Source organism: Parasteatoda tepidariorum, chromosome 10 (assembly GCF_982258835.1).
Source record: "Parasteatoda tepidariorum strain Cologne lab strain chromosome 10, Ptep-v5.0, whole genome shotgun sequence".
In the NCBI taxonomy this organism is placed as follows: Eukaryota; Metazoa; Arthropoda; class Arachnida; order Araneae; family Theridiidae; genus Parasteatoda; species Parasteatoda tepidariorum.
The window spans coordinates 27,600,161-27,625,859 of record NC_141764.1 but is presented as its reverse complement, the minus strand read 5'-3'; the positions used below and the strand labels follow the sequence as shown (position 1 = coordinate 27,625,859).

Below are 25,699 nucleotides of genomic sequence, written 5' to 3'. Positions count from 1 at the left end.
GATCTTAAAACGAAATAAAAAATCTGAATAGTTCATGAAACTCCCAAGAAAAAATCTTCAAAACTATTGTCTAAACATAACTGAATATGATAGAAATAAATACTCTTTTTTTTTAAATTTTTTTTAAAATTATTTGCGACAGATTTATCAATGTCTGTTTTTTTTTACTGAAAATATTTATTTATAAATAAATGCATGTAGAAATGCTCTTTTCTTTAAACCCTCATAAATAAAAAGAAATTTAAATTCAAATAACCTTAGATAAACAATATTTCTCTATTTTTGCATCAATGTACTTTCAAAATATTATTTGTCCATGTTATTTCAACATCTTAATCGAAAACTGTCATAAACAAATTGCAATTTTTTAAATAAATATTTATTGTTCCATGAATATGATGAAAAAATAGCTTTTTATATACTACATGTGGTTATAAGTATTTTTATTCTTTCGAAAACGAGATTTTAAATACAAATTATAACGCTTAGAACCTTTTTGAGATATCTGATTATCAAAATGTATTTACTATGATAACTTTACGAAAAAAATTTTAGAAATAACTTATTCAAAGTATTTTTAAATTCTTTTATTCATATTAGCAATAAGTCAACTGGTATTTTAAGACTCATGGTGTTCCGTAAGAACCACGCTTAATATATATGTATTTTAAGAATCCTGATAAAAACAAAAATCAAAATGTATACTAGTTAGCGGCAGTAAATTAATACAAAAGCAAGGAAAAACAACTAATTCTACAGAAATCAGACAAGCCATAATACCCGAAAGTGGATATAATAAACTCTGAAACAGGTTTAATTGGAGGTTGAAACTTGAAAGTGCTTCTTTCTACTCCTCTCTATTCCATCCTATATTTTTTTAGTTGCTTATTACATCCACTTTCCTGTACTGCAATTTGACAGATTTCGATAGTGTTTTAATTTTCTCCATATTAAATTCTATTTTGAAATTTGCAAATGCGGATACTTTTTGCTTTCCTTTTTATAAATATTCTAAAAATACTCATTAAGAGACTTATTTACAGAACGCCTTGTATACTTCATTTTGCAGGTAGGAGGGCATACTTTAAATTGAAAACCAATATATTCGTCAATAATATTTCTTTTATCTATAAGCCATATTTTTGATGCACTTAATAATTTAATGTATAATTTTTGAATCAATGATTCGTATTTTGCGTAGAAAAAATAATGACTTCGTAAAATCGTCACAAAAATAAGTCATACTTTTATTATAAAAATAAACAACTTAATATAATAAAAATATCCTTATTCTTCAGTTACTAATTCAAATTTTAAATAGACAGAAGAATAATTTGTCAAAAATTTTTTAACGACATACTTAGTATTTTACTATACATTTTCCTGTTGCAGATAGTTATACATAATATACATAATAAACAGACATAGTTATGCACGATAAACAAATAAAACAACGTTTTTAACGAAAATTTATCGAATCAAAACGCCGTTTTTCGCACTTTTATATAGATATTTTTTCCTTCTGAAGTTAATTATTAATATTTAAAATTGGCAAAACTATGTTTTCGCCATAAAATATTGTACCATAGCATTTCTACCATTTTAAACATAACATTTTTAACAGTCTACCAATAATAATTTAATTAATCAGAAAAAAGTATCTTCACTAAAACTATTTTCATAGCTATAAGCCAGCGATTCTCAACCTGTGGGGCGCGCCCCCCTAGGGGGTCGCGAGCACGCCAGAGGGGTGGCGCGAGAATATTCAAGAGAAAATATTATTTAAAAAAAGTGATTAACTGGATGAAAGGAAAGCTCACATATACATAGAAAACAAAATACATTTTGACATATTTAAAAATTATTAAAGTGAAACAACTTATTAAATCAAAATTTAAGGTGGGGAGCCAAGGGTGGCTTGGCCTTAAGGATTTTTTTATAATTTTCTGATTAAGTCTGTGTATCTGAATTTTTTCTGTAACATCTTACACCTATCTCTAACATATATCACGTATACTTTTAATTGTAAAACAAAATTTCATTTATTTTATAGTACAATTTTAAAATTTTAGCTTCTGCACCTAAGGTTTCGCACAGGTTCCAAAGGTGAGCCATGTTTTGAAATCACTTTTTCACTTACTCAAATTATCTTTAGAAAAAACACTTGAACTGGCAAACTTCTTTTAAAAAGGCACTTTAAATGTCTTGCTGGTAGGAACAAGTTTCCCGACTTTAAAAAAGATATTTGTTTTCAGAGTGTATAATTTGTTTATTGATTTTACTTTGATAGTTCTTGTGTGAAGTCACTAGCGATTCTTTTGAGTTCACTCATTAGAATTAATCAAGAATTATTGAGTTAATTTTTTCAGAAGGATTAGCCAACAAGTAAAAGTTAAATAACCATACTAGAGTTAACTAACTAAACCCATAACTAATCTAAAAATACCCAAATTTGCAAGAAAATATCAGAATCGACCGCAAAAACATTCATAACTACCACGAAAATAAAAAAAATACCTGAAAAAGGACTTTAAAATGCAAACAAACCAAAAAACTTGAAACAAAATATCGCAAAGTCTACTAAAGTGCATAGAACGTCACAATATTATAAAAATTAAAAAAATACCAAAGTTCCACATTTGCTTAAAGCGAAATAAATCAATTGGCATTTAATTCAAACATTCCTTTTTGAGAAATAATATGCTACGTAATGATTTATAATTAACTCTTTTATAGATTTCACGTTTGCTTCCGCAGGTGGCCCGAGTGTTGCGCCACTTGGGAACATTTGCACGACATAAAACTATTAATCTGATAGATTAATTCGAATTAAAGTAATGTGGTTAAAGAAAAAGGTGGTTAAAGTAATGTGGTTTCAAAAAACATATTATAACTTAAAGTTCTAAGAATTTAAACACATTATCTTCTCACCTGGAAATTAGAACGACAACTGCAAATAATTAAATCACTTCATACAATGGAGGCCATTCAAGGAAATATCTTCCAATTCAGCCTCGTGCACCTCAGATACAAGATTTACAATGCAGAAAGGACATCTTATGATTCAAAATAAATTTCATTTTACTTTGGGGGGGGGGCTACGTTAGGAGCACTGGCCACCTTTGGCTTACCCACCTTACTTAATCAAACATACTAAATTTTTAAAAAAAATTAATAATTTTTAGTGACTTCCTTGGGTTTGTCCTGCAGAGCAAAGTTTTTTGAGGTGAGGCTTAATATTACAAATAGCCACTCTCTGTCTTGTTTCTATATTTAGCCGTGATCTATATTTTGTCTTCAAAGATGCCACAGCAGAAAATCCTGTTTCACAAAGGTAGGATATTGAAAACGGTAATAGAATGCGAAATGCCCTTTGTTTCAGTGCAGAAAAATCCTCCTTCTACCAAAATTCAAATAGTGATTTATTACTAAATTGCATTTCAGTTTCGCAACTTGTCGTGAAGTCTATGAATTTTTCTTCCTCATCAATTGAGAGTCCTTCGGGAGTCTTATGAAATGGATTCCTAACCCACTCGTAACTTGCTAGCAGTTTGTCATGAGCAGGAAAATACTTTTTAAAATTCTTTGCCAGAATGGCTAAATGATTTTCAATGGTTACAAACGTAACTTTCATATATTCTTTTTCAGCCTTTTAAGTTTTAGTTCAATTATTCACATTTGCAAACATTGTTAGGTTTTTTTGCTTTAAATTTCTGCCCCACAATTCTAATTTTCTACAAAAAGCATTAACTTCATCACTCGTATCCAACATATGTGTATTTGCTCCTTGGAGTTTAAGATTCAAGTTATTTAATTTCTCGAATATGACGACCAAGTATCTCAATTTCATCGCAAATAAACAATAGTGTAAATTCCCGGTTTCCGGTCTGTTATCTTCAAAAAAAATGATGATTTTTTCTCTTAATTCATGAGCACGTTGCAAAAATTTCTCACATGATAAACATCTTGCCTCACATTTAAATAGTAACTCTGAATGTACTGAACCCATGCCATTACAAAGAGCAGAAAAAGTTCTCGATCTCAGGGTTCTCATTTTTATATAATTTTAAATGGTTACACTCGCAGTTAATGCAATATTTAAACCAGGACGTATTTCTTTCGAACCCAAAGCTTCTCTGTGGATCATGCAATGTGTCCAGGCGCATTGAGGTGATTTTTGTTTTACTAGTGCTCGTATACTTTCGAACCTTCCGGATATTGAACAAGCATATTCCGATGCATATTCTAGTGCAATTTTTGCATTCTGCGTTTGCATCATTCATAACATCATTTAAAATAGCAAATAGTGCTAGCGCTGTTGTTTTGAGTTCTAATGATTTGCAGAAAAGTAGTTCTACCACTGACATATTATCACAAAATCAAACATTGGCAATGAAATGAGCATCTTTATTAATAACTCTTGCTTCATAGTTTATTGAAAACATTTTGTCACGCAACATCGAGAAAAGCTGACACTACATTTTCAGCTGTATCACCAATTCGACGAGCAACAGTATAATTTGAAAGAGGTATGGACTGTAATTTTTTTGAAAAATTAACTCCAAACATAGTTTCTACAATCTCAATTGCTCCTGAGTTTTACTTTACTTTTGTTTTGGTAGTTAGTTAAAAATAATTTAAAGACAATTAAAAATACTCAATATACATTATTGTTGTATACATTTTACTGTAAGCGGGGGGCGCAATGAAAATTATGATTGAAAACTGGGCCGCGAATACTGAAAGGTTGAGAAACGCTGCTATAAGCGATTTGATATTTTAATGCCTATTCCCATTATGTTGTTGTTTGTTCATTGTTTATTCACAAATTTTTCTTAAATATTATCTAAATATTTGTATATAATATTATAATTATTATATAAATATTAGTATATAATATTATAATTATTATATAAATATTAGTATATAATATTATTATATAAATATTATTACATCATACTATTATACACCGAAGAGACATTACAATATGACCACCCTCGATCTATAGCAATGACCCCACCAAGGTTTTCATGAATTCTCGCCCAGGTACAATGTTTTCACGGGGCACATTAGGACCCATAATCCTTATAGAACAATCCCTAACGTCTGTAAGCTACTTGAACATAGTTGTAGACCAGGTTCACCCATTCATAGCAACAGTTTTTTTTCCTGCGGATGATGGTGTTTACCAACAGGATAATGCACCATGTCATAAGGGTCGAATCGTCATGGATTGGTTCGAGGAACATTCCAGTGACTTTCAAGTCATGTCTTGACCCCCAAATTCACCTGATCTTAATCAAATAGAGCATTTGTGGTCCTAGTTGGGAAACCAAATTCTTACTGCCACGCTACCCCCTCGCCATGTGAGGGAATTGCAGGACCAGTTGGTGAGCTCTTGGAACCAGATACCTCAGACTACCTATCAGCACCTTGTGGAATCAATGCCGTTTTGAGGGCTAAAGGTGGTCCTACATGTAATAAGCAGGGTGGTCATAATGTAATGGCTCTTCGGTGTATAATATTATTATATAATATTATTTTGATATTATTTTATATCATGCATTTTTCATAAATATTATATCATAAACTGTTTATTCATACATTTTATTGAAACAAATTAATTTGTGTAGTAATGAGGCTCGTTTTTTGCAGATACCCAAGGATAATGAGCCAGACAGTATTGATGGCTACTATATTGGATACAAGCCCCATCTTAAATCAGAACCTTATAACTTCAAAGCCATCAACATTTCGAATGCTGTTTTTTCTCATTTTGTCGTCAAGGAATTGTCTCCTCTAACAGACTATAATGTAATAGTGCAAGCCTATAATGGTAGAGGAGCAGGTCCACCCTCAGAACCTGTCATTGTGAGAACTCTAGAATTCGGTAAATTTCACTATAAATACTAAATTTTTTACCTCTGTCCCTACATAATTTTATTTTTCAATTTCTTATAATTTCGCGTATAATATAAGTATAATTTCGCGTAATTTAAAAATAAAGAAATAATATTTTTTAAAGTAATAATAATAATAATATTTTTTTAAAGCAAAGAGAAAAATCATTGGATTTGCACAATATTTGAGCAAAAATCTTAACATTGTTGTAACTTTTCATTATTTGAAGATAAATCTTAACGTTGTTGAGAATTGCTCATTATTTGAGAATAAATTCTAACGATGTTGATATTTGCTCATTACTTAAGCACAAAGATCCTAACACTTTTGATATTCCTTATTTAAACAAAAATCTTAACATTGTTGAGCTTTCCTTATTATTTAAACAAAAATTCTAAAATTGTTGAGCTTTGTTATTATTTAAATCATTAAAATTCCAAGATTTGCACAATATTTAAGCAAATATCTTAACATTGTTGTAATTTTCATTATTTAAAGATAAATCTTAACGTTGTTGAGAATTGCTCATTATTTAATAATAAATACTAACAATGTTGATATTTGCTCATTATTTAAGCACAAAGATCCTAACACTTTTGATATTCCTTATTTAAACAAAAATCTTAACATTGTGGAGCTTTCCTTAATATTTTAAAAATAATTCTAAAATTGTTAAGCATTGTTATTATTTAAACGAAAATCCTAGCATTGTTGAGATTCGCTTATTATTTGAAAAGAGACGTGATGACTCCGGGGATAGAGCGCTCGCCTTCCAGTCAGGTGTTCCGGGTTCGAATCCCAGCGATTTTCCGGTAGATATGAATCCGCATTCGGCTTGCACCGACCACAGTGGAGACGTGACACATCCTCAGTGATAGACGGATCATGTGTTAGACTCCCTTTGCCATCAGGCTAACCGTAGGAGGTTCTCGTGGTCTTCCTATACATGTAACGCAAAAACGAAGGTTATAAGATAAAATATTATTGGAAAAAAAATTCTGTTCGTTCACTTTTGAAAAACAAAATGTGTTTATTTTAATTAAAACCCAATGTGAGACTTATTAGGAAGGTACCCAAAGCACTACTAAGTTTAAATTCAAAGAAAAACGTTCTTTTTTTTCATTTTTATTTTCAGAATATTAATTTCAAATGCTACTTAAGTTTATTTTTTTTAAAAGCACTAAAATAAACATAACATTTTTCTCTCAATTCAAATTTTAAATAAAATCAAAAAGGTTGGAGTAATTATCCTCGTGTGTAATATAATTACTCTTGACGATTTAAAATATTAATAAAAAACACTACTTTTCAAATGATACATTTTTTTGATACTTGAAAAATTGTAATAAAAAGTTCACTATCTTAATAAGCAGTCCAATTTATATTTTTTAATCTTTTAATTCTCGGTATCGTAATTGCTTCGAGATTTCAACTTCAAAAGGAAAAATGAATCTTGATAAGTTTCTTAATTAGTACTAAACAAGCTTTAATCATTAGCTTATAATATTTTATTTATAAAAAAAAACCGAAACTAGAAACTTTTAATTAGAACAATAGGCGCCTTAAAGTAAATGTTAATTTCCGCTGTTCATTTCATTTATTGAATTATTTATACTTTTTGTAAGAGATAGTAATTGCTACTAAATATAGATGAAATTTTCTTTGATCGAAGGATATTGTTTCTTTGAAGTTGTAAGTATTTGGCATATTTTTAAAAAAATATATTGCCCCTGCTAATTTAAGAAACACACTATCAAATACCTTTTTTTAGCGACCTTGATAATAGCATAAAAAAGATGTTTCAATTATAACTAGCATTACGTAAAGCATGTTTTGTTTAATATAAAATTATTCTTGAGTAAGTACAATAATAGATTTTTTATCAAAGTTATTAAATCATTATACTAGTTAGTTTGCTTTAAGTGGTCTCAGAACTCTTGAGTTTTAAGCGAAATAAATATTTTATCATTTTTCGTCACTCCACGATTAATTAAAAATTGTAATAGGATCTCTTTTTTTTTACAGTATATATAGTTCAAGTTTATATGAAGTCCACAAAAGTGTTCAGTATTTTAAAAATCTTTCAGAGAATTAATTATTCTTCAAGAGCTTCAAAAAAGGAAAATATAGTTGTGATATTTTAAAAATATATTCAATTTTTCTCAAAGTTAAAAACTCAAAAAGGAATTAATACATTTAAAACAACTTCCAATAACAATATATATATATATATATATATATATATATATATATATATATATATATATATATATATATATATATATATATATATATATATATATATATATATATATATATATATATATATATATATATATATATATAATAACAATTTATTCATTTCTTTCAACTTACAAAAAAAAAATGTTCTAAATTAAATTTTTAACAAAATTAATAATATAATAAAAAATAAGCAAAATATATTGATCATTCACGCCCGTCCATGTATCAATGGTGTGTCATGTTTAGCTCTATTAACTTAATCTCAACTTTAATCTTCGCTGTGATGTAATCAATGTATGAGAAAAATCAACATTGAAATATTTTGTTTCAGACAAACCAGAACCTCCTGTGATAAAAACCTACTATGCGACCTCAAGAACAATAAAAATTACTTGGGACCCACAAACTTCTCCTCATTCACCCATTTCCGGTAAGTAGTAAACAATAAAGTATTTGCACATTAAAGTAAAAGTTAAGATTTTTATCAATAATGCGATTGATAATGCGATAAATTTATAATGTGATTTTTATCAATGTTATAACAAAATAGAACGTACTATAATATGCAAACTTCATAAAATATGTTATTCTTCCTTTTAATTTTGCAGCTGTATTTTTCTTTAATTTTGAAGAGCCTTATAGACACATAGTAAATAAATGTAAAAGAAATGCAAATTAAAGTTAGATGGCAATTTGGAAAACATTAAATGGTTTTCATTTCAACGAAGATAATTTTAATTTTCGTTTTTTATTTAGTTTCAAAGTTAAAAGTTAAATAGTTTGAAAATATAGATCATATATGAATAATATTGTAATATCTAAAGTAACAGGTGTACCAAAAGTAACAGAAATCTTGAATAAAATTATAAAAGAAAAAATGAAAAGACAGATTTTTACGCTCTGCTTATAAACCAATCTTTCATCCTACGAGTATCAAAATCAGTTACAAGCTGTAAATTCTCTCTGGCTAAAAATTTAAGCTCAAAATTAAAAGACATCCATGCAAATATTTAAAATGGAGTAGTTTGACCTGCAAAAGTAAATATTGTTTTATAGTTTTAAATTTTCAGTGCCCTCTGTTGACAAACTTTGTAACTATATTTTGACATTGTAGCTACGTTCGCCTGCCGCGAAATGCAGTAATATTGATTGTAGTAATACTATTGTAGAGACATTAAAAATGAACAATATATTTTTCCAAAAACACAATTCAAATTTTTAGAGAGATAAATAGTACCTTATTAATCAACATTATCTCAATCGAAATCCTACACCTGATATTTTTCATTAATCATCACGTAACTAATGGTGGTCTCCTAAGTCAACTTATTTTGTGGAGTTGCAGAATGAAAATGGAATTGACAAAAGTAATTTTTGTAATATTTTTTTGACGCTTATGATTATAATTCTGATTAACTGTGTTGCACAATCATCATGATGTAGTTGTTTGGGGATTTTATTCTTTGTTATATTTTTTCATTTTATCAAATACATTAGAACATTAGCATTGTAGAACTGTTTTACTCTTAACCCTAAATAGAATTAACTCTCTCTGAGAAACTAGATGTCTTTTTTATTTATTAGTAATAAATCAACTAATAGTAATGTTTCCTGCTTTGATAAAAAAAAAAGCTTAATATAACTTCTTTATCGAATTGCGCGTGTATGTTTTTAAAATTCTAAATATGTAAACAAATCTTTTATCTAGTTTTTTGTTTAGCTAAGTACCGCTTAACCCTAAATAGAATTAACTTTTTTGGAAAAATTCAATTTATTTATAATTTATTAGTAGTAAATAAAATATTTTTAGTTCCTGCTTTTAAAAAAGATTTGGACAATTCTATTATATAAATATCTTTAGATGTGTTTTTAGACATGTCTTTTTATTTATTAGTAATAAATAAACTAATAGCAATGTTTCCGGCTTTAATAAAAAAGCTTAATATATTTTTTTTATATAAAATTGCGCGCGTATGTATGCTTTTAAAATTTTAAATTTGTAAATAAATGTATATTTGACGATATTCTAGTTTTTCGTTGATCTGAGTAACTCTTTACCCTACATAAAATTAAGCTTCTCCGAGAAACTGAACTAATTAATTTTTTGTTCGTAATAAACAAACTATAGGTCATTTTTTCCTGATTTTGAAAAGAAAATTAAGATAATTTTATTATAGCATTTTCAAGTATGCTTTTAAAATTCTAAGTATGTAAATAAATGTTTATTTGATGGCAATCCCGTTTTTAATACCATAAAGTAATTAATTTTCTCTAAGAATAAATCATGAATTTCTAATGTAAATACAAGTGATTGCATAGGGGAAAAAATAACTTCAGTTTTCAAAAATTTGCACTATAAGTTCTGAAACGCTTGTAGACTGTTTGAGTTTCTCTTATATGCATATTTAAACTAAACTTTGATTTAAATTGTTCAAAATCTCTATTATATCTGTACAAATAATATTGATTTAATATCCACAATTTTGATATATTATTTTTACTATTCTATAGGGTATACGATATTCAAAGTTTCATTAATAATATTTTTATACGTAACTGAGTAATTTTACGAAACATTATTAACATTTAACATTTATTAAAATAACAAATATAACATAACAACATTTTGATAATTTATGCAATATCGCGAAGCATTAAACTTATTATATGCAAAATGCAAAATACAACATTAAATTAATTTCCTGAAATAGTCGAGTTCTTTTTTCACATGAATTAAATATTTACTATTTATGTTAAATGCAATGTTCTCAATGTCTTTTTACTCTATAATTCAAATGTTTCAGTGTTTTTCTTAATTCAACTTCTTCTGACATGAATAATTTATTATTTACTTGCAAAATTATAATGAAATTATGAAAGAGGGAAAGCAATCTTAGTAAAAAACTATTTTAACCTATTTCATTTTTATTAAAATAAAATCATAATCTCTGCTAAGATATATTTTTAACAAGAGGTAAATCTACTATACTCTTCATTCTTTTAAATAAGGATTAAAAATAATGAAGGAATTCTTTTATAAAATTCTAATTTTATAATAGTAATTTCTAATGCCTAGAAACAATATGCTTTGTAATGTATTGAATTTTCAAAACTCTTATATTTTTATTTAAAATAATTATTTATTTCAAATAATAATCATATTTTAATATATATTAATCATATTATGATTATAATAATATTTTTATGTAGAATAATCACAATTTCTGCATACATTGATTTATAAATAATTCATTTAAATATTTAGTTATTTAAATCTTTCCCAGGAAACGAAAAATTAATTTTTCCTTTAATTTTTATCACATGAAGATGCTATTCCATTAATTTTCAAAACAGAAATTTTTTATTGATAATTTGTTAAATTTTTATCTAAATTAAATTTTTATGTATTGATATTTGTTAAATCTTTTCACTTTCAAAATCTAATTAAGTTTAATCAGTAATTTTCAGTTTTGTGAAACAAACTCTTATTTTAAATACCGTTTCTACATTGTAAAAAATTCAGGATAAAATTACTGTGCTATGTTCCGGAACTCAAGGTGCCAGTGCTCTTTCCAGAACATACTGCGGACCAAAAAATCTGATATACCCTAATTTTTACAGTAATAATTGCTGTAAAATCACTGAATCACTCTAAATAAATAATTATTACTGTAAAAATTACGGTATAATATTTTACTGTAAAATGGATTTTATGAACGATGTACTTAAAGTGCTCATACTTAATACCGCAATCTGATCCGGAAATTTTCAATACAAATGCACAGTATATTTAATGAATGCTACAATTTATTTAATGAATACCATTTTGTAGTTTTTTTAATGACTATTACTTGTACATTATTATTTTTAATGAATTATATTTGCAAAATAAAATCAAAAACCATCATAGTTGAAAATTGTTTTGATTATTTATATATTCATTTATGTTTTACCGACTAATTTAAAATGAAATCAAAGAATTTTCAAAGAAAATAAATCTTTCTTTCACTGGAAGACATCATAGCTTCTTCGTCTAACTTCAACACGGAAGCCCTCGATACGTGACGTCACATTTTTCACGCTATGGCTTTGTATAAAGATGGTGTTACCTTAATACGAAGGTATAACAGTTTAATAAATACCTTGATGCTCAAAGCATATATCACATCTTCACCACCTTATCAGAGAGCAAAAAAATATATATTTCAGTTGGTTCATACATTTCTATAAGAAAGAATAAAATCTTCTATGACGTGATTGCGTGAATGGGTGTTTTATTGCTAAATGGAGTGTGAAGTTTCTTCTTCGTTTTCTTTAAAGGTTATATTCTTCACCACCGAATGGACGGCAAAGACTGGAATGAAGTTCATTTAACTGGAGAAAGAACTTCTTATACCTTACACGAGTTACAATGTGGAACATCTTATTCTTTTTATTTGGTCGCTTTCAACAGCGCCGGTCACGGAAACGACAGCGAGATATTGTCTGCCAAAACAGATGGAATTGGTAAGTGTCCAGCCTTTCTACCCCCTCCTTACGTGACTGTGAGTATACTTAACTTCTACGTGTAGGTATTTCATGACTCAAAAATATTAGTAATAGTAACAGCGCCTATCGACATGTTTCTTTCAGTTATGAGTTACTAGAATCGAATATACGCTAAACTTTGGCCGATTTTTGAAGGCTCTGCCGCCAAATGAAAAAAAAACGCTTTCTTTGCAAATAATTTGCTATTTTACAACTGCTATGACTTTGCAGTCTGACTGCTAGATCAATGACAGCCTTATGTTAGCCAGAGTAATCTATCCTGATCTGGAAAATGGAGCAAAACGTTAATCTAATATATATAATTCTCTTACGTGGCTCCCAAATTTTGGCTGTATTTCTTTTCCGCCGGTGGCAACGTTTGCTTCGTTTTGTTTACGTCACTATTTCTCTTACACGGAGAATCGACCAATGATTGCCGCTAAAAATGTCACATGCCAAATCTAGCTGAGGTGGCTCAACATATAGCGCTTTTAATAGCGGAAACTGAAATAATCAAAGAGCATCAACTGCGGCAATGTCATACTATTAAGCTAGGCAGAAGTGTGTCGTCTTTGTCGATATATCTCTAGTTTAGTATTTTGTCGAAAGCCCTTTTTTTCACGAATTTATGTATTACGAATTTATTTGACGATTTTTGATTTATATCACGAATTATACTATAGCACATTTCTAATAGGTTTAACGAATTACCATCATCCTGAATCAGCTCCTGAATCAGTCATTTATTTGAATTGAAATTTATTTTAATGACTTAGTATTTACTAAAAAGATGTAATTTTTTTCTAAAAAAAAGTTTTTATATGGATTTGAATGATTGTTTTGAATTCTTAGAATTTTGTGCATTTGCAATGTATACCAAAGCTAGTAGCGATCGAAGCGAGCTTGATTCGCGAAGCAAACCATATAAGATTGCGTATCAATTTTCGGGGGTTGGCGAGCGTTAGCGAGTAAGGGGCGCAGCCCTCTAGTATAAGGAAATTCCACAGTTCTTTGAAAAGTTAAAGCGTCTGAAATTTCAACTTTTTAATCTTTAAAATGTTACTTCAATGCTGCCTCATTTAGGCTCTAATTTATTATTTATTTTTTTAAATATGGATACCTACAAGTGACGTCGTTGATGGTAAATCATGACATTTGTCGATTCAGAAGACAATCAGATTCAACACACGTCCTCACAAGTGTCCATTAAAATCTGATTTAAATCACATGGTTTGGCATAATTTTATCATATTTTAATCGTCGTTGAACAACCGAACCAAATTTGAGTTTACGGCTACCAATGTTAAATTCCGTAAGCTTGTAATTTAAAACCCAATCCAGAAGACAAGGGAGCTCCTGAATCAGTACCCCCAGAGGTTTTGATTTGTCATGCGAACTTGGAGGACTTTGTGACTCCGACAGATGTAACGGGATCCAGTCACCATTTAATACGAGGGGATTAAATGGTGACTATCCCACCATTTAATCGCCGTGTATTAAATGGTGACCGGCTATCACTTCACTTTTTCTCGAGTTTCAAGTACCCAATTGAGAATGATTGATTTATTCTGATTAATTTATGTAGGTGGTAAAACTCGCCAAATTGGCAACTTTTTTTTTAAAAAAAAGTTTGTAACTTTTCAACTTAAATAAGTTATTTGTAGGTCTTAAAGCCCCGATAATTCTTTTACAGGAAGATGATATCTATAGTTTAAAAAATAGCTAGCAAATCTAAAATAATTGATTATTCAATGAGTTTGGAAATGAATAATCTAAGAATCAGAAAATTAAAATAATTTCTCTCCCCAGAATTAACAGCTTATCTTTAATATTCATAAGGTAAGTTTTCATCTTCTTAAAATAAGTTTCAGTTAATTAATTTCAAATACTTTCCTTTAGTAGTGCAGTTATTTTATCATGTGTTTCACATTATTGCCTTTGAGGACTTCCAAACCTTCAAAGTACAAAATTTGAATACGAAATATTTTACTTACTACTTCCCGGCAAATAAATTTTTGAATCTCTCCATGAGGCTGCAGATCAATATAAAGGTTCTGCTTCAGTATTTAAAAATATTCTGCAGATCTTTAAATACGCAATTTTTAGCGTAATATGCTTTTAATAATGAAGAATGAGACACAATATTTGAAATTAAGAACAGCTTAATGTTAACAATACACAAGATTCGTATAAGTAAATGATGCGCAGAAATGAAATTATACAGCAAGAAATAATTATTTTGCTTCTTAGAACATAGCTATTTTTTTCCAATTATTATTTAAAAATTAATTAAAAAAAAGCATTAAAAGCTTAAAAACGTAAGTACCTTTTCTTTGTTTATTTTATTTCCTAAAACATAGCTATTTTTTTTAATTGTAATTATTTGAAAATTCATTCAAAAAAGGAGTAAAAAAGCTTAAAAGTCTAAGTGCCTTTTCTCCGTTTTTTTCACTTTCTAAAACATAGCTACTTTTTTGTTTTCCAATTATTATTATTGGAAAATATTTTAAATTGGAAAATTGACTGAATAGGAAAATTGTTTACCAATTCAGTGTTTAAATATTTTGCCTAAACTCCTAGTGCTGATTACTATTATTTATTTCTAATATAATAAAGCATTTTATAATTTAAAGAGCTTTTCTAAGCTTTTTATATCTATTATTTTTTTTCTTTACAAAAACATAAAACGTAACTAAAGAGTTGATTCGCATAATTCATTTTAAAACATTTCAACAAGCTTAAATAAATAATATATTAAGTACACGGAGTTGTATTATAAATTGCTTAAACAATTTTTAAAAGACATGTAGAAATAAACCAGCTCTTTCCATTTACTAGTTTAGCTATCAAAGAAAAAAATTGCTTTCTATTCTAACTAGTAAACTAGTAAAGAGAGAGTAAACATTAAAAAAAACTCTAAACATGAAATCGTCCTTTCTAAACTATTATTCGAGGAAAAAGATTAAATTTCTTATTCTATTTCTTGAATGCTTCCAAATTATGTTTATCGAACGATATACAAGATCGTTATTAATCTCTCCGTAGCAGACGATAAATTTCTCTTAAAATAATTTATCGAAAACCTTTTCCAGCATTCTTTGAAAAAACCCCATTCCTACTGAAACTTTATATCGTGGAGTATTCGATTTCCAGTAGTTTCTGTTTTCATTTCAGACGATTTCTTACATGGTTGATTTATTAAATCCAAATAATCCGTCTCATTTATTGTTGGAAGAAATAATTCCAAATGTTTGAATTCTAAAATGCATTTTCATACAAAATTTCTCAGTATTTTTATGAAGAAAATTGCACCTAATTGCTTATTTATATTAATGCCGAATTTAATGAGACGAAACGTTTTAACTAATTAAATGCACATCAATATAAGTTGCACTGTTAATGTTACAATATCACATTGTTTACCTAATAATGTAAGTTATGTTTTATAGAAATTGCTAATAAATATTGTAAGGAAATAAAAAAAGAGCAGTTTAATAACTTCGCGTCTAATCATGGGATATTCACGTATTAGGACTCTATCTTAATGGCTCCATGCAAAACCTTAAATATGTTAATCAATTGGTGCAGACGGCTTTTTAAGTTACAAATGAGCGTTGATAAACTTACATTTTTTTGGCAGATTTGGATTTGAATAGTGAGGTGTGACTATAATCCAAATATTATAATCTCATAAATATAAGAAAGAAAGCTGTCGGAAAATTGGAACACTTGATATTAATTTCCATTTTTGAGTATTTCTAGTATTTTCAGTGAGATGCTTCATTAATTACGGAAATTTTCTTTCGAAAGAATTATCTCACCAATTTCTCCAAGCCTTAGATAATTTTTCAATTAAACTTGTGTTCATTAAATTGGCACAAAAAAGTTTTGGCCTTACTATTAAAATTTTTTCATAATCAGATAAATCAAGTACTAGAAAATATTAAACCGGTAATAAAAATTAATTTACATGGAATTATGTTTAGATAATCAAGTTTAAAAGCTGTGTACAAAAGATTTTTGACAGCTTAACTAATTACGGATATGTGGAAAAAAACGCAAAAAGGTGAAATAATATTTAGGAGTTCAAGCTAAAGAGTCCATGGTTCCCTTACCTAAAACATTTCAACCATGTTTTTCAGATAGCATATCTGACCTCATATCTTGACTTGAAATTTGTCGGGAAAAAAAGCACTTTCATTCAGAGAAAGTACTCTTTTGTATCTGATTTCGTGTTTTAATTAAAACTTGCCCTCCAAAAATCAATTAAATTAATGCTAAGTCTTCGCTTCAAACCACTAAGATTAAATCCTAGTAACTCAGGGTCCCAATATTCTTTACCGTTATCTCTATTTTAATCGGAACATGTTACATAACAAAAAACATAATGTATCGCAATTTTTACAGTAATAATTACTGTAAAATCACTTCATCACTCTAAATAAATAAATATTACAATAATTTTTACAGTAGTAATTACCTTAAAATTACTGAATTACCGTAAACTTACTGTGAAATTTCGTTTTAAAATTTATGAGAGAAAAAGAATTTTACAGCACCCAAAGTGCCAATAATTTTGTTGCAAAATTTTTCACGGAGTGAGCGGAAATCTGATCATTAGATGGAAAGTTAGAAAGATATTTTATTTTATTCATTTTCTCTCGCACTTTGCTTGGAAATATAAGAGGATTAATTTTACTTTGCATAAAAAACAAAGTCCCAATGACAATGTAAAAAATTACAAATGCTAACATTTGCACTTTTTATTTTGTTTCAACTTTATTTATACAAACGTTATATTGTTTATAAATGCACTTATAAACAACAGTCATTAACTAGTAGTTCACTAGTTTAACTTTCAAAAAGAAACAATCAATCCAAACATTGTATCTTACTTCTAAACAATCACTCGAAGGAAAATATAAAATTCCTTATTCTATTCATAGAATGCTTTAAAATTATGTTTATCGCACGAATATACAGAATCTTTATAAATATCTTCATAACAGACGATAAATTCCTCTTAAAATAATTTATCGGAAACCTTTTCTAGCATTCTTTGGGATAACCTCATTTGTTCCAAATACTTTATACCTAGAATTCTATCTTCAATTGTTTCCAATTCATTTCTGTCGATTTCATACATGGTTGATTTATTAAAATCAAATATTCCGTCCCATTTAGAGACGGGAGAAATTAATTTCTACTCGCAATTTTCTCTCAAAATTGCATGTTCAAGGATAATTGCTTAATATTTTGTTTAAAAAAACTGCAAATATTTCTATTTGATTGCAATGTTTAAATCATCGGGGAAGAAGCAATGCAAATTATTTAATAAGTAACAATGTCAGTAACAATGTTTACAGCAATTTGAGCATCCCTTGGAAGTAATTAGGTAAAAATGTACAAGTGTCATTATTTATTCCTTTCATATTGTCTCTCCTTTATTAATAAATATTTTGTTGTTTATGAATAATTTCTAGGTAGTTAACAACTATTTTTAACTAGTTTAACTAACAAAAAAGCAATATTTGATTGAAGTAAAAAGTAACGCAATTAAACTAAAGTGTAGTCGGATTTTTTTTAATTACAATCCTAAATGAATTGAACTAGTTTTGTAGTCAAATTAGCTAATCCAATAAATACAAGACTTGAGCACATAGTCAAAGCTCTTGATTCCACTCTGTTAATAAAAATAGTTTTTTTTGCTCAATTTTCTCATAGGTGTTTGAAATATTATTTTCTAATTTCCCTTTTGTTTCCCTTTTTGATGGGGGAACAAATAATTTTAATTATTTAAGATCATCTAACTGTCTAAAATCAGTTTTTCTGCCATCAAAATTAAATAATTTTGGGCAGAAGTCGGCTCGAATTCAAACAAAAGTCTATGAGGCTTGGAAATTACTTAATGTATATATTGTGCTTGATATTCACTATTTAATATCTTATCATTTTTATATTACTTACATGTTTAGATTTAATGGATTAAAATATCTTATCTTTATTATAAATCACATTAAATTTATTAATTTACTTGCTGACTACCCGTTTTACGTGCCTGGTGGAGCAATATAAACAATCAATATGTCAATACTGAACTAAACATTAAAATCCTGCGTAAAACTGAAAGACATAAACCAACACAATTAATAAAGCAGAAATAATTCCAATTTTTAAATTTATTAATATTTTTCCTTTCCAAATGCTTCATGTTGTTCGATTAAGCGAAACATGTTTTCAGAAGTTCATCCCATCAAAATCCCGATTAACTATATTCAAAATTATTTAGCATGAAGTTGTTGCTTAAGGTTAACTTATGGTGGTCAAAATTGACAGCAATCATGCAAATTTATATATAGCATATTTTTTTTATTTCAATTATTACTGTTTACTAAAACTAACTATGCATCTTTGGTGTCCATAATAGTTTGATTTTTTCACGTTTCTCTTAAGCGAATTAGTATCATAATTTTTCTTTTTAGTACACAACTTTTTTTAATTCAATTTGTACATATTAGCAAAATTGATTAAACCTCATTAGAGTCAATAACAGTATAGCGATTTCACACAGTTTCCCTAAAAGAGTAGATATATTTGTTCATTTATTTTGCTTCCTAGAACATAACTATTATTTTTTTGATTAAATTATTACCTAATAGCATATTTAATCAATTAACAGTGACGTCAATACGAATGATGATTTTTTACGTTTATTCTATACAAATTAATGCTAATTCTTCATTAATTTTGCTTTTCAATACATAGCTTATTATTTTATCTTTCAATTACTGTTGATTTTAAATTATTTGTAGTTTTATAAATATGCATTAAAATAATCATTTATAATAAAATATATATTTAATATAAATTAAAATAAACATTTTATAATTAAAATATGCATTTTATAAATATGCATTTCATGCATTCAAAGCATCACTATGAACGAAATAAACCTGTGGTTTCAATTAACATTAAAAATACTAATTTTGTGCCGTAATCAGCCAATTCTGTCATGTTCACACTGATAAAGCATAACGAATAAAAAAAAAAATTGCAAATTAAGGAACGTGCAAAAAACTATTTTTTTCGATGAGAGTTATAAACTAGCAAACATCACTGACGTAATCTTCAAAATATTTGAAAGAAAGAAAATCGTCTGCAGTCTCATTTTTATCAATGGCACCTAGTAAGATAATGAAAAAATTATGTCTTTCATAAGTGTCTATTGAGCGAACTAAATTTGAAAATTTCAGTTTCTTGAGTTATAAGACAAATACACACAAGGAAACAAAATTTTCACTTCATTATTATCGATGCAAACAAATTCGGAAACTATTAATTCAGTGCGAATTTCGAATTGTTTTTATTTCTTTTAAAATTAATAGCTAATATTATCCAATTTTGCTAATTTCATTTTCACGACAATCAACATAGCCCTAACAGTCGATTTCTGGCTGAGTTCCAAAAAAACATTTTCGCTACGCTAATCCTTAAAAAAAAGCTAAGCAATTAGTAACCTTATCTATAGGTATAGTTCTCCCAATTGTTATTCTCTAAACCTCTCTCTATCTTCTCTAAATTACCTTTTCTATTAGAAAACGCTTCTTTTTTCATAAGCATATCCCTTACATTTTTAATTCTAAAATTTAGATAAGAAAATAACTATATCTGATTTTATGAAGATAATACTCAAGCTTTAACTTGGCAGTGTAACATTAAAACTTATCATAAAGTAAACTGAATCATAAAAAGAATATTATGATGAAGAAGATAACTCAGGAATGTGGAAGATACGGTGAACTATGAGGCATCAAATGTTTAGCATGGTTTTATTAGATATGTTCTTTTTAATTTGCATAGATTCTTATCTTGAACATATTAAAATTGTTTTAGTGACTTAATTAGTACTTATTGCTTAAACCAACAGAAAACTCCATAAAATAGTAAATACCTTAAATAGCAATAAAGGTCTCTGCTCTTGCTCACTTTTTCAATATTTTTTTTTATTTCTTGATGGTAAATAAATTTTTACATAAAAATTAATAATTATCCAATCTAAAGATCCCAAGATTTTTATTATAATAACATATCTATGGCTCCACAGATTTAGTTTATGATTCTTTTAGAACAAAATTTAAACATAATGATACTTTTCAGTTTCTACAGAAGTTTAACTTTCAACCTTTTTCTTTAATTTTTTTAACTATAAAAACTAGTTAAATGTTTTTTGTTTGCCGAAATGGTTGTTCAACTGAATTGTAAAAAGTAAACTAATCCTAATGTTTATTTCCAATTCTAAATAGTTATTTTGTATTCATTATTTTCATTGCATATTCTAGCTTGAGAGGTAATACATAAAATTTATTACGAAAAGAAATACAACTTACTAATCGTTCCATAAATGTAAAACGTTAACTACATATCTTTAGTACAACAAAGTAATATCAAACGATTACGAAATAATGAGTCAAATAAGAACAGTTTAAGCCGTAAGACTGATTATGATTAGTTATTAAGATTGTTCTGTCCAATAAGAGTTGTATTTTTGAGATAATTTTAAAAAATAAACGAAAATAAAAAGAAATATTTAGTTTTATAATGTAAATAACGCTCCTCTGGTCTTGGATTTAGGTATGACAAAAATAAATTATTGTCGCCTTAAGAGTCCACTTGAAAATATTGTATTATTTGTTAAAGATATTAAGGCAAATTAACAGTCTTTAATATATTTAGGGAAGTATATTTCTCTCCAATGTCTATTGGAAGCTAAATTGGAGGCTATTTTAAGACATATTTATCTATCTATCTGCTGTAAACTTCAGAAAAAAACTTTAACAAAATATAAACTAATACTGGGGACAATTTCCTTTTGCATGTTTTGTTTTTTTTTATTTTATCCTTTCTCATTTAGTTTATTTGCATACATATCGGTTATTACTAATTCTGTTATTAATAAGCACAGAAATACAATTCTTTGACCCAATCCTTACGGTACGTAATATAATCTGAAAATCAAGTTATTTTTACATAGACAGAGAAAACAATACTGATAAAACTACCGTACTGTAAGGTAATGACATTTCTGGTAAAATAAACCATAATTCTTGCTAATAAAATCAAAATATGTGATATTTAAACCATTTATTAGGTAATTTTTCTGTTCATATGGTAACTTTTCTATCAGAAATTCTGTTTGTCAAAATTATTGTTCTTATTTCATCCACATTTAGTAAAAATTTCAAAACTGAGAAGGAAATTTAATCGAATAAATTGTTTTTATTCCATGCTCTAAGATATCGTGCTAAATTATCCAATTTGTTCCACATTATAAAACCATATTTTATTGTTAATTTTACCCAAATCGTTGCCAAAGCCTTTCAGCAAAAATTACAGAGCTTTTTGATGATCTCATAGAGCTAGAAACATGATGAATGTTACCATATTCTGGTAGTTTTGATCATCCTTTTTTTAATGTAATGAACTAAATAAATTTTGTTTTTAAATCAATCACACTCACAAAAATATTTTAACATTATATTACTTGAAAAAATTGCTCTTTTAATGAGTTGAAGAAACTGAATCAGTTTAAAAAATGAGAAAATTTCCTTTCTTTCCAGCTCCGGTAACACCAGAAAAAGAACGACTTCTTACTGTGAATTCTACGAGCGTGTGCATCAACTTAAACAGTTGGCACAATGGTGGATGTCCCATAACTTTCTTCGTCATACAGTATCGAGCCAACAGCCAACCAGAATGGACATTGGTCAGCAATAATATTATACCGGAGCAACAAAATATAACTATAACTGACCTTAGTCCTGGAACTTGGTATACTTTGTTTATGACAGCTCGCAATGACGCGGGCACGACAGATTCAGAGTATTTATTTGCAACGTTGACTTTGTCTGGTGGTAAGTACTAATTATTATTGTACATTAATTATCCTCATTATAAATATTATTATAATAATAGTATGATAATTTTCGTAATCGTGGTTTCATACTGCATCTATAAGTTATAGAAATGTTTATTATGTTTTAGATTGAAACTATAAATAAAAGGCATTTTAATAGCTCTTATTTTACATTTGTGTAAGGTAGTAAATATAGCAAATGTATTTCCCGTTAACTTATTTTACATTGTTTTTTTTACCTCAACTGTAGTTTAAACATAGCAACATATGTAATCAACTGATTTAAAAGCATTATTTGCTACAATGGAGCTACATTTGAAAAAATTCGACCGAAAAGTTTCAAAATTCTATTAATAATTCTATTAATAATTCACCATACCAAAAAACAAGCCTATAAGCAAAATTATACAAAAAAATTATTTTTGGAGATTTAGAAAACTTTTCCTTTTATATAAATAAAAAAAGACACTCAGCATGAAATTAAATAAAAATTTGCTATTTTCAACCAAAACAACCAAAAAAACATAAAAAATATGATATCCAAACTGTTAACTGCGAGAAAAAGCGTTTGCTGACTGTTTACACCTAATACTGTTAAAGGACCAGAATTTTATCCCCACCAACTGGGCCTACCTTATGAATTCACCTAGGAATTATGAAGCTTCTTAGTTCCTTAAAAATTGAATTCGTACTGCAGCTGAAAGGGCTGATCCATCAATGATATGGCCGGCTAAACGGGGGTTCGAATCTTAACATTTACGCTACATTCTTTCTTTTATTCCTTCAACACATGAAGACATGACAACTCTCCAATAGACAGCACTGGGCTGTTAGAATGCGAAACTCGGCTTCACGCATAACTGGCAACACCTCAAAGTTTCTTGAAACAAAACAAAGATTTAGTCCATCTCTCATGAAAGATATTACAACCTAGATACCTAATTAAGCCATATTCCAGATTCATTTGACAGAACGTATTTCAACTGCAACTCCAATGTCCGTTACAAAACGAAAAACCTTACCATAACCTAACTCCAATGTCTAGTTAAATATCATTTTTACGGTTTTAAAATCTTTCTAGCTGTAAACAGTTACAAAACTGAATCGTTTTGTATTCACGATTTTTTAACTCCATAAATTAAAAACGGTTTCAAAACCTTAAAGTTAAAGATATGATATTAACCGTAAACTTTATGGTTAATTTGAATAGACAGATTGCTTCCGGTTACTTTACTGTAATTTTACAATAAAATTTTGCAGCAGCGTAAGAATTATAGAAACTTGAATTCCACTTACGTTTTTTACAAACCTTTTGAAAAATAGATTTCAAATAAACGGTTTTCAACACATGATTATAAAGACGGTAAATCAGCGTGGCAATCTTATTTATTGAAAAAAAATGTCAAATCAAAAAGACGATGTATTAAAACAAATTAAAGACTGTGTGGCGTATATATTTTTTATTACATAGAGATATTTTTATTTCCCAGAAATTTGAAACTAAATGTAAATAAAATTACTAGCATTATTTTAGAGATACATTCATCTTTTTACTAATAATTTTGCTTTCGTAATCATGATACTCGATGTAAAGCAGAAATGTCTGATCCTCGTACTTCTAGAAACTACTTTAATTACTTTTACTCAAGTTATTTAATTACACAAGTTATTTTATTAAAAAAATTATTTCTCTTAGAGCATCCACCCCGTCCTTCTGAAATAAGCGATATGAACAGCACATTTTATCGCCACTTGACAATCACAGTTCCCGTTGTAAGCTCAGCGATTGTGCTCATCGTCATCATGTGCGCAGTCTGTTTTGTTACAAGAAGAAGGTTACCAGACAGAAATCCCAGAACATCGGACGGTAAGATGATTATTCATTTACAAAAATATCGAAGTCTCTTTCTTAATTTGAGTTTAATAAATTCATTGATGAGAATATTTAAGACCTAAATATAAAATTACAAAAAAAAACAATGGAAGTACATTTTTTCTTTTTCTTTTTTTCGTACGCAAAATGGCATACGTGCCAAAGTGAACAAATTGAAGAACACTTAAAAGCGCACCCCCGGTAGTTACTAAAGAAAAGAATCGGCAAAAAGCTGGTTTAATGTGCCGCACGAGAAGAAATGAATATTGCAATCTGCCAGACAGAGTTAATGCAAGCGGTGGCTGGTGAGCGGTTGCACAGTGAAGAGAGGACCATTTGCAAAAACAGTAAAATCAAAAAACGCTGTCAGTATCAGAATTTCAAGAGTTTTTATTTTATTTCTTTTACTTTCTTTAAAAAAATTATCGTTTTGGACTATCAGGTAAGTAGGAAATTTATTTACGCTGCACTAGAGATGCACAATGGGCTATTGGCGATGGCTTGGGAAACATTCCTGAGAATGATCCATCACTATTTCAACCCTCAACAGAGGGAAGGGCTTACCCTCGTTGGTAGTCCGATGACCTGAAGTGGAGCACTTTACGGTAGAACAGTTTAAAGAGGCCCGATATCGCGCACCCTCGGTCCTACGCAGGCTCATCAAAGTGGCCACTCACCATCTAACTAGCCACAACCAGTGATGCTTGACTATGGTATTCGAGTGGGAACAGTGTATTTATGATTAGTTCTCTGCTAGACTTTAACGTTCAGATATTTCCCTTCTTAATCTTCATTTTTTATCATTTTATAAATACTTAAGTGTAAGCAAACTAAGAATTAGATGTTTAAAAGCTGACATATAATACTTTATTTTTACAGGCGTCGATAGTAATGACCTTGTGAAACCAGAAAATGTACCATTAGCTGTGACGTATGATAGTCACCAAGAACCAACGTATTATCCAGCTCCTTACGCTAGTCATCGGGTACCAAGCTACAGTGAGCATTGCGTACAAAACACTAATGTGAGCCACAAAAATACAGGAACTTTTGGAAATTCCAGAACAGGGTATACGTATGATATACCTTATCCCCCAAGAAATGTAAGTTGGTTCATTCTATGCATTCTTAATGTGAAAAAAAATTACATATATTAAGCATATTCAGCTTGCATCAACTAAGCCAATTCATTAAAAAATGATTTAAAAGTTTGCAACTGATTATAATAGAGTTTTGTGCGC

At 28.3% G+C, this 25,699-nt stretch overlaps 1 protein-coding gene across 1 annotated transcript in view; it reads left to right on the top strand.

Annotated features, from left to right (window-relative positions):
* Positions 1-25,699, top strand: part of LOC107446015 (cell adhesion molecule Dscam1) — a 195,532-nt gene that overhangs the window by 154,419 nt on the left and 15,414 nt on the right. Inside the window, exons 17-22 of the mRNA XM_043052767.3 lie at positions 5,656-5,890; positions 8,477-8,575; positions 12,466-12,651; positions 22,290-22,583; positions 24,282-24,452; positions 25,338-25,561. Coding sequence (XP_042908701.3) covers positions 5,656-5,890; positions 8,477-8,575; positions 12,466-12,651; positions 22,290-22,583; positions 24,282-24,452; positions 25,338-25,561 — 1,209 coding nt within the window. The remainder of the gene's footprint in view (positions 1-5,655; positions 5,891-8,476; positions 8,576-12,465; positions 12,652-22,289; positions 22,584-24,281; positions 24,453-25,337; positions 25,562-25,699) is intronic.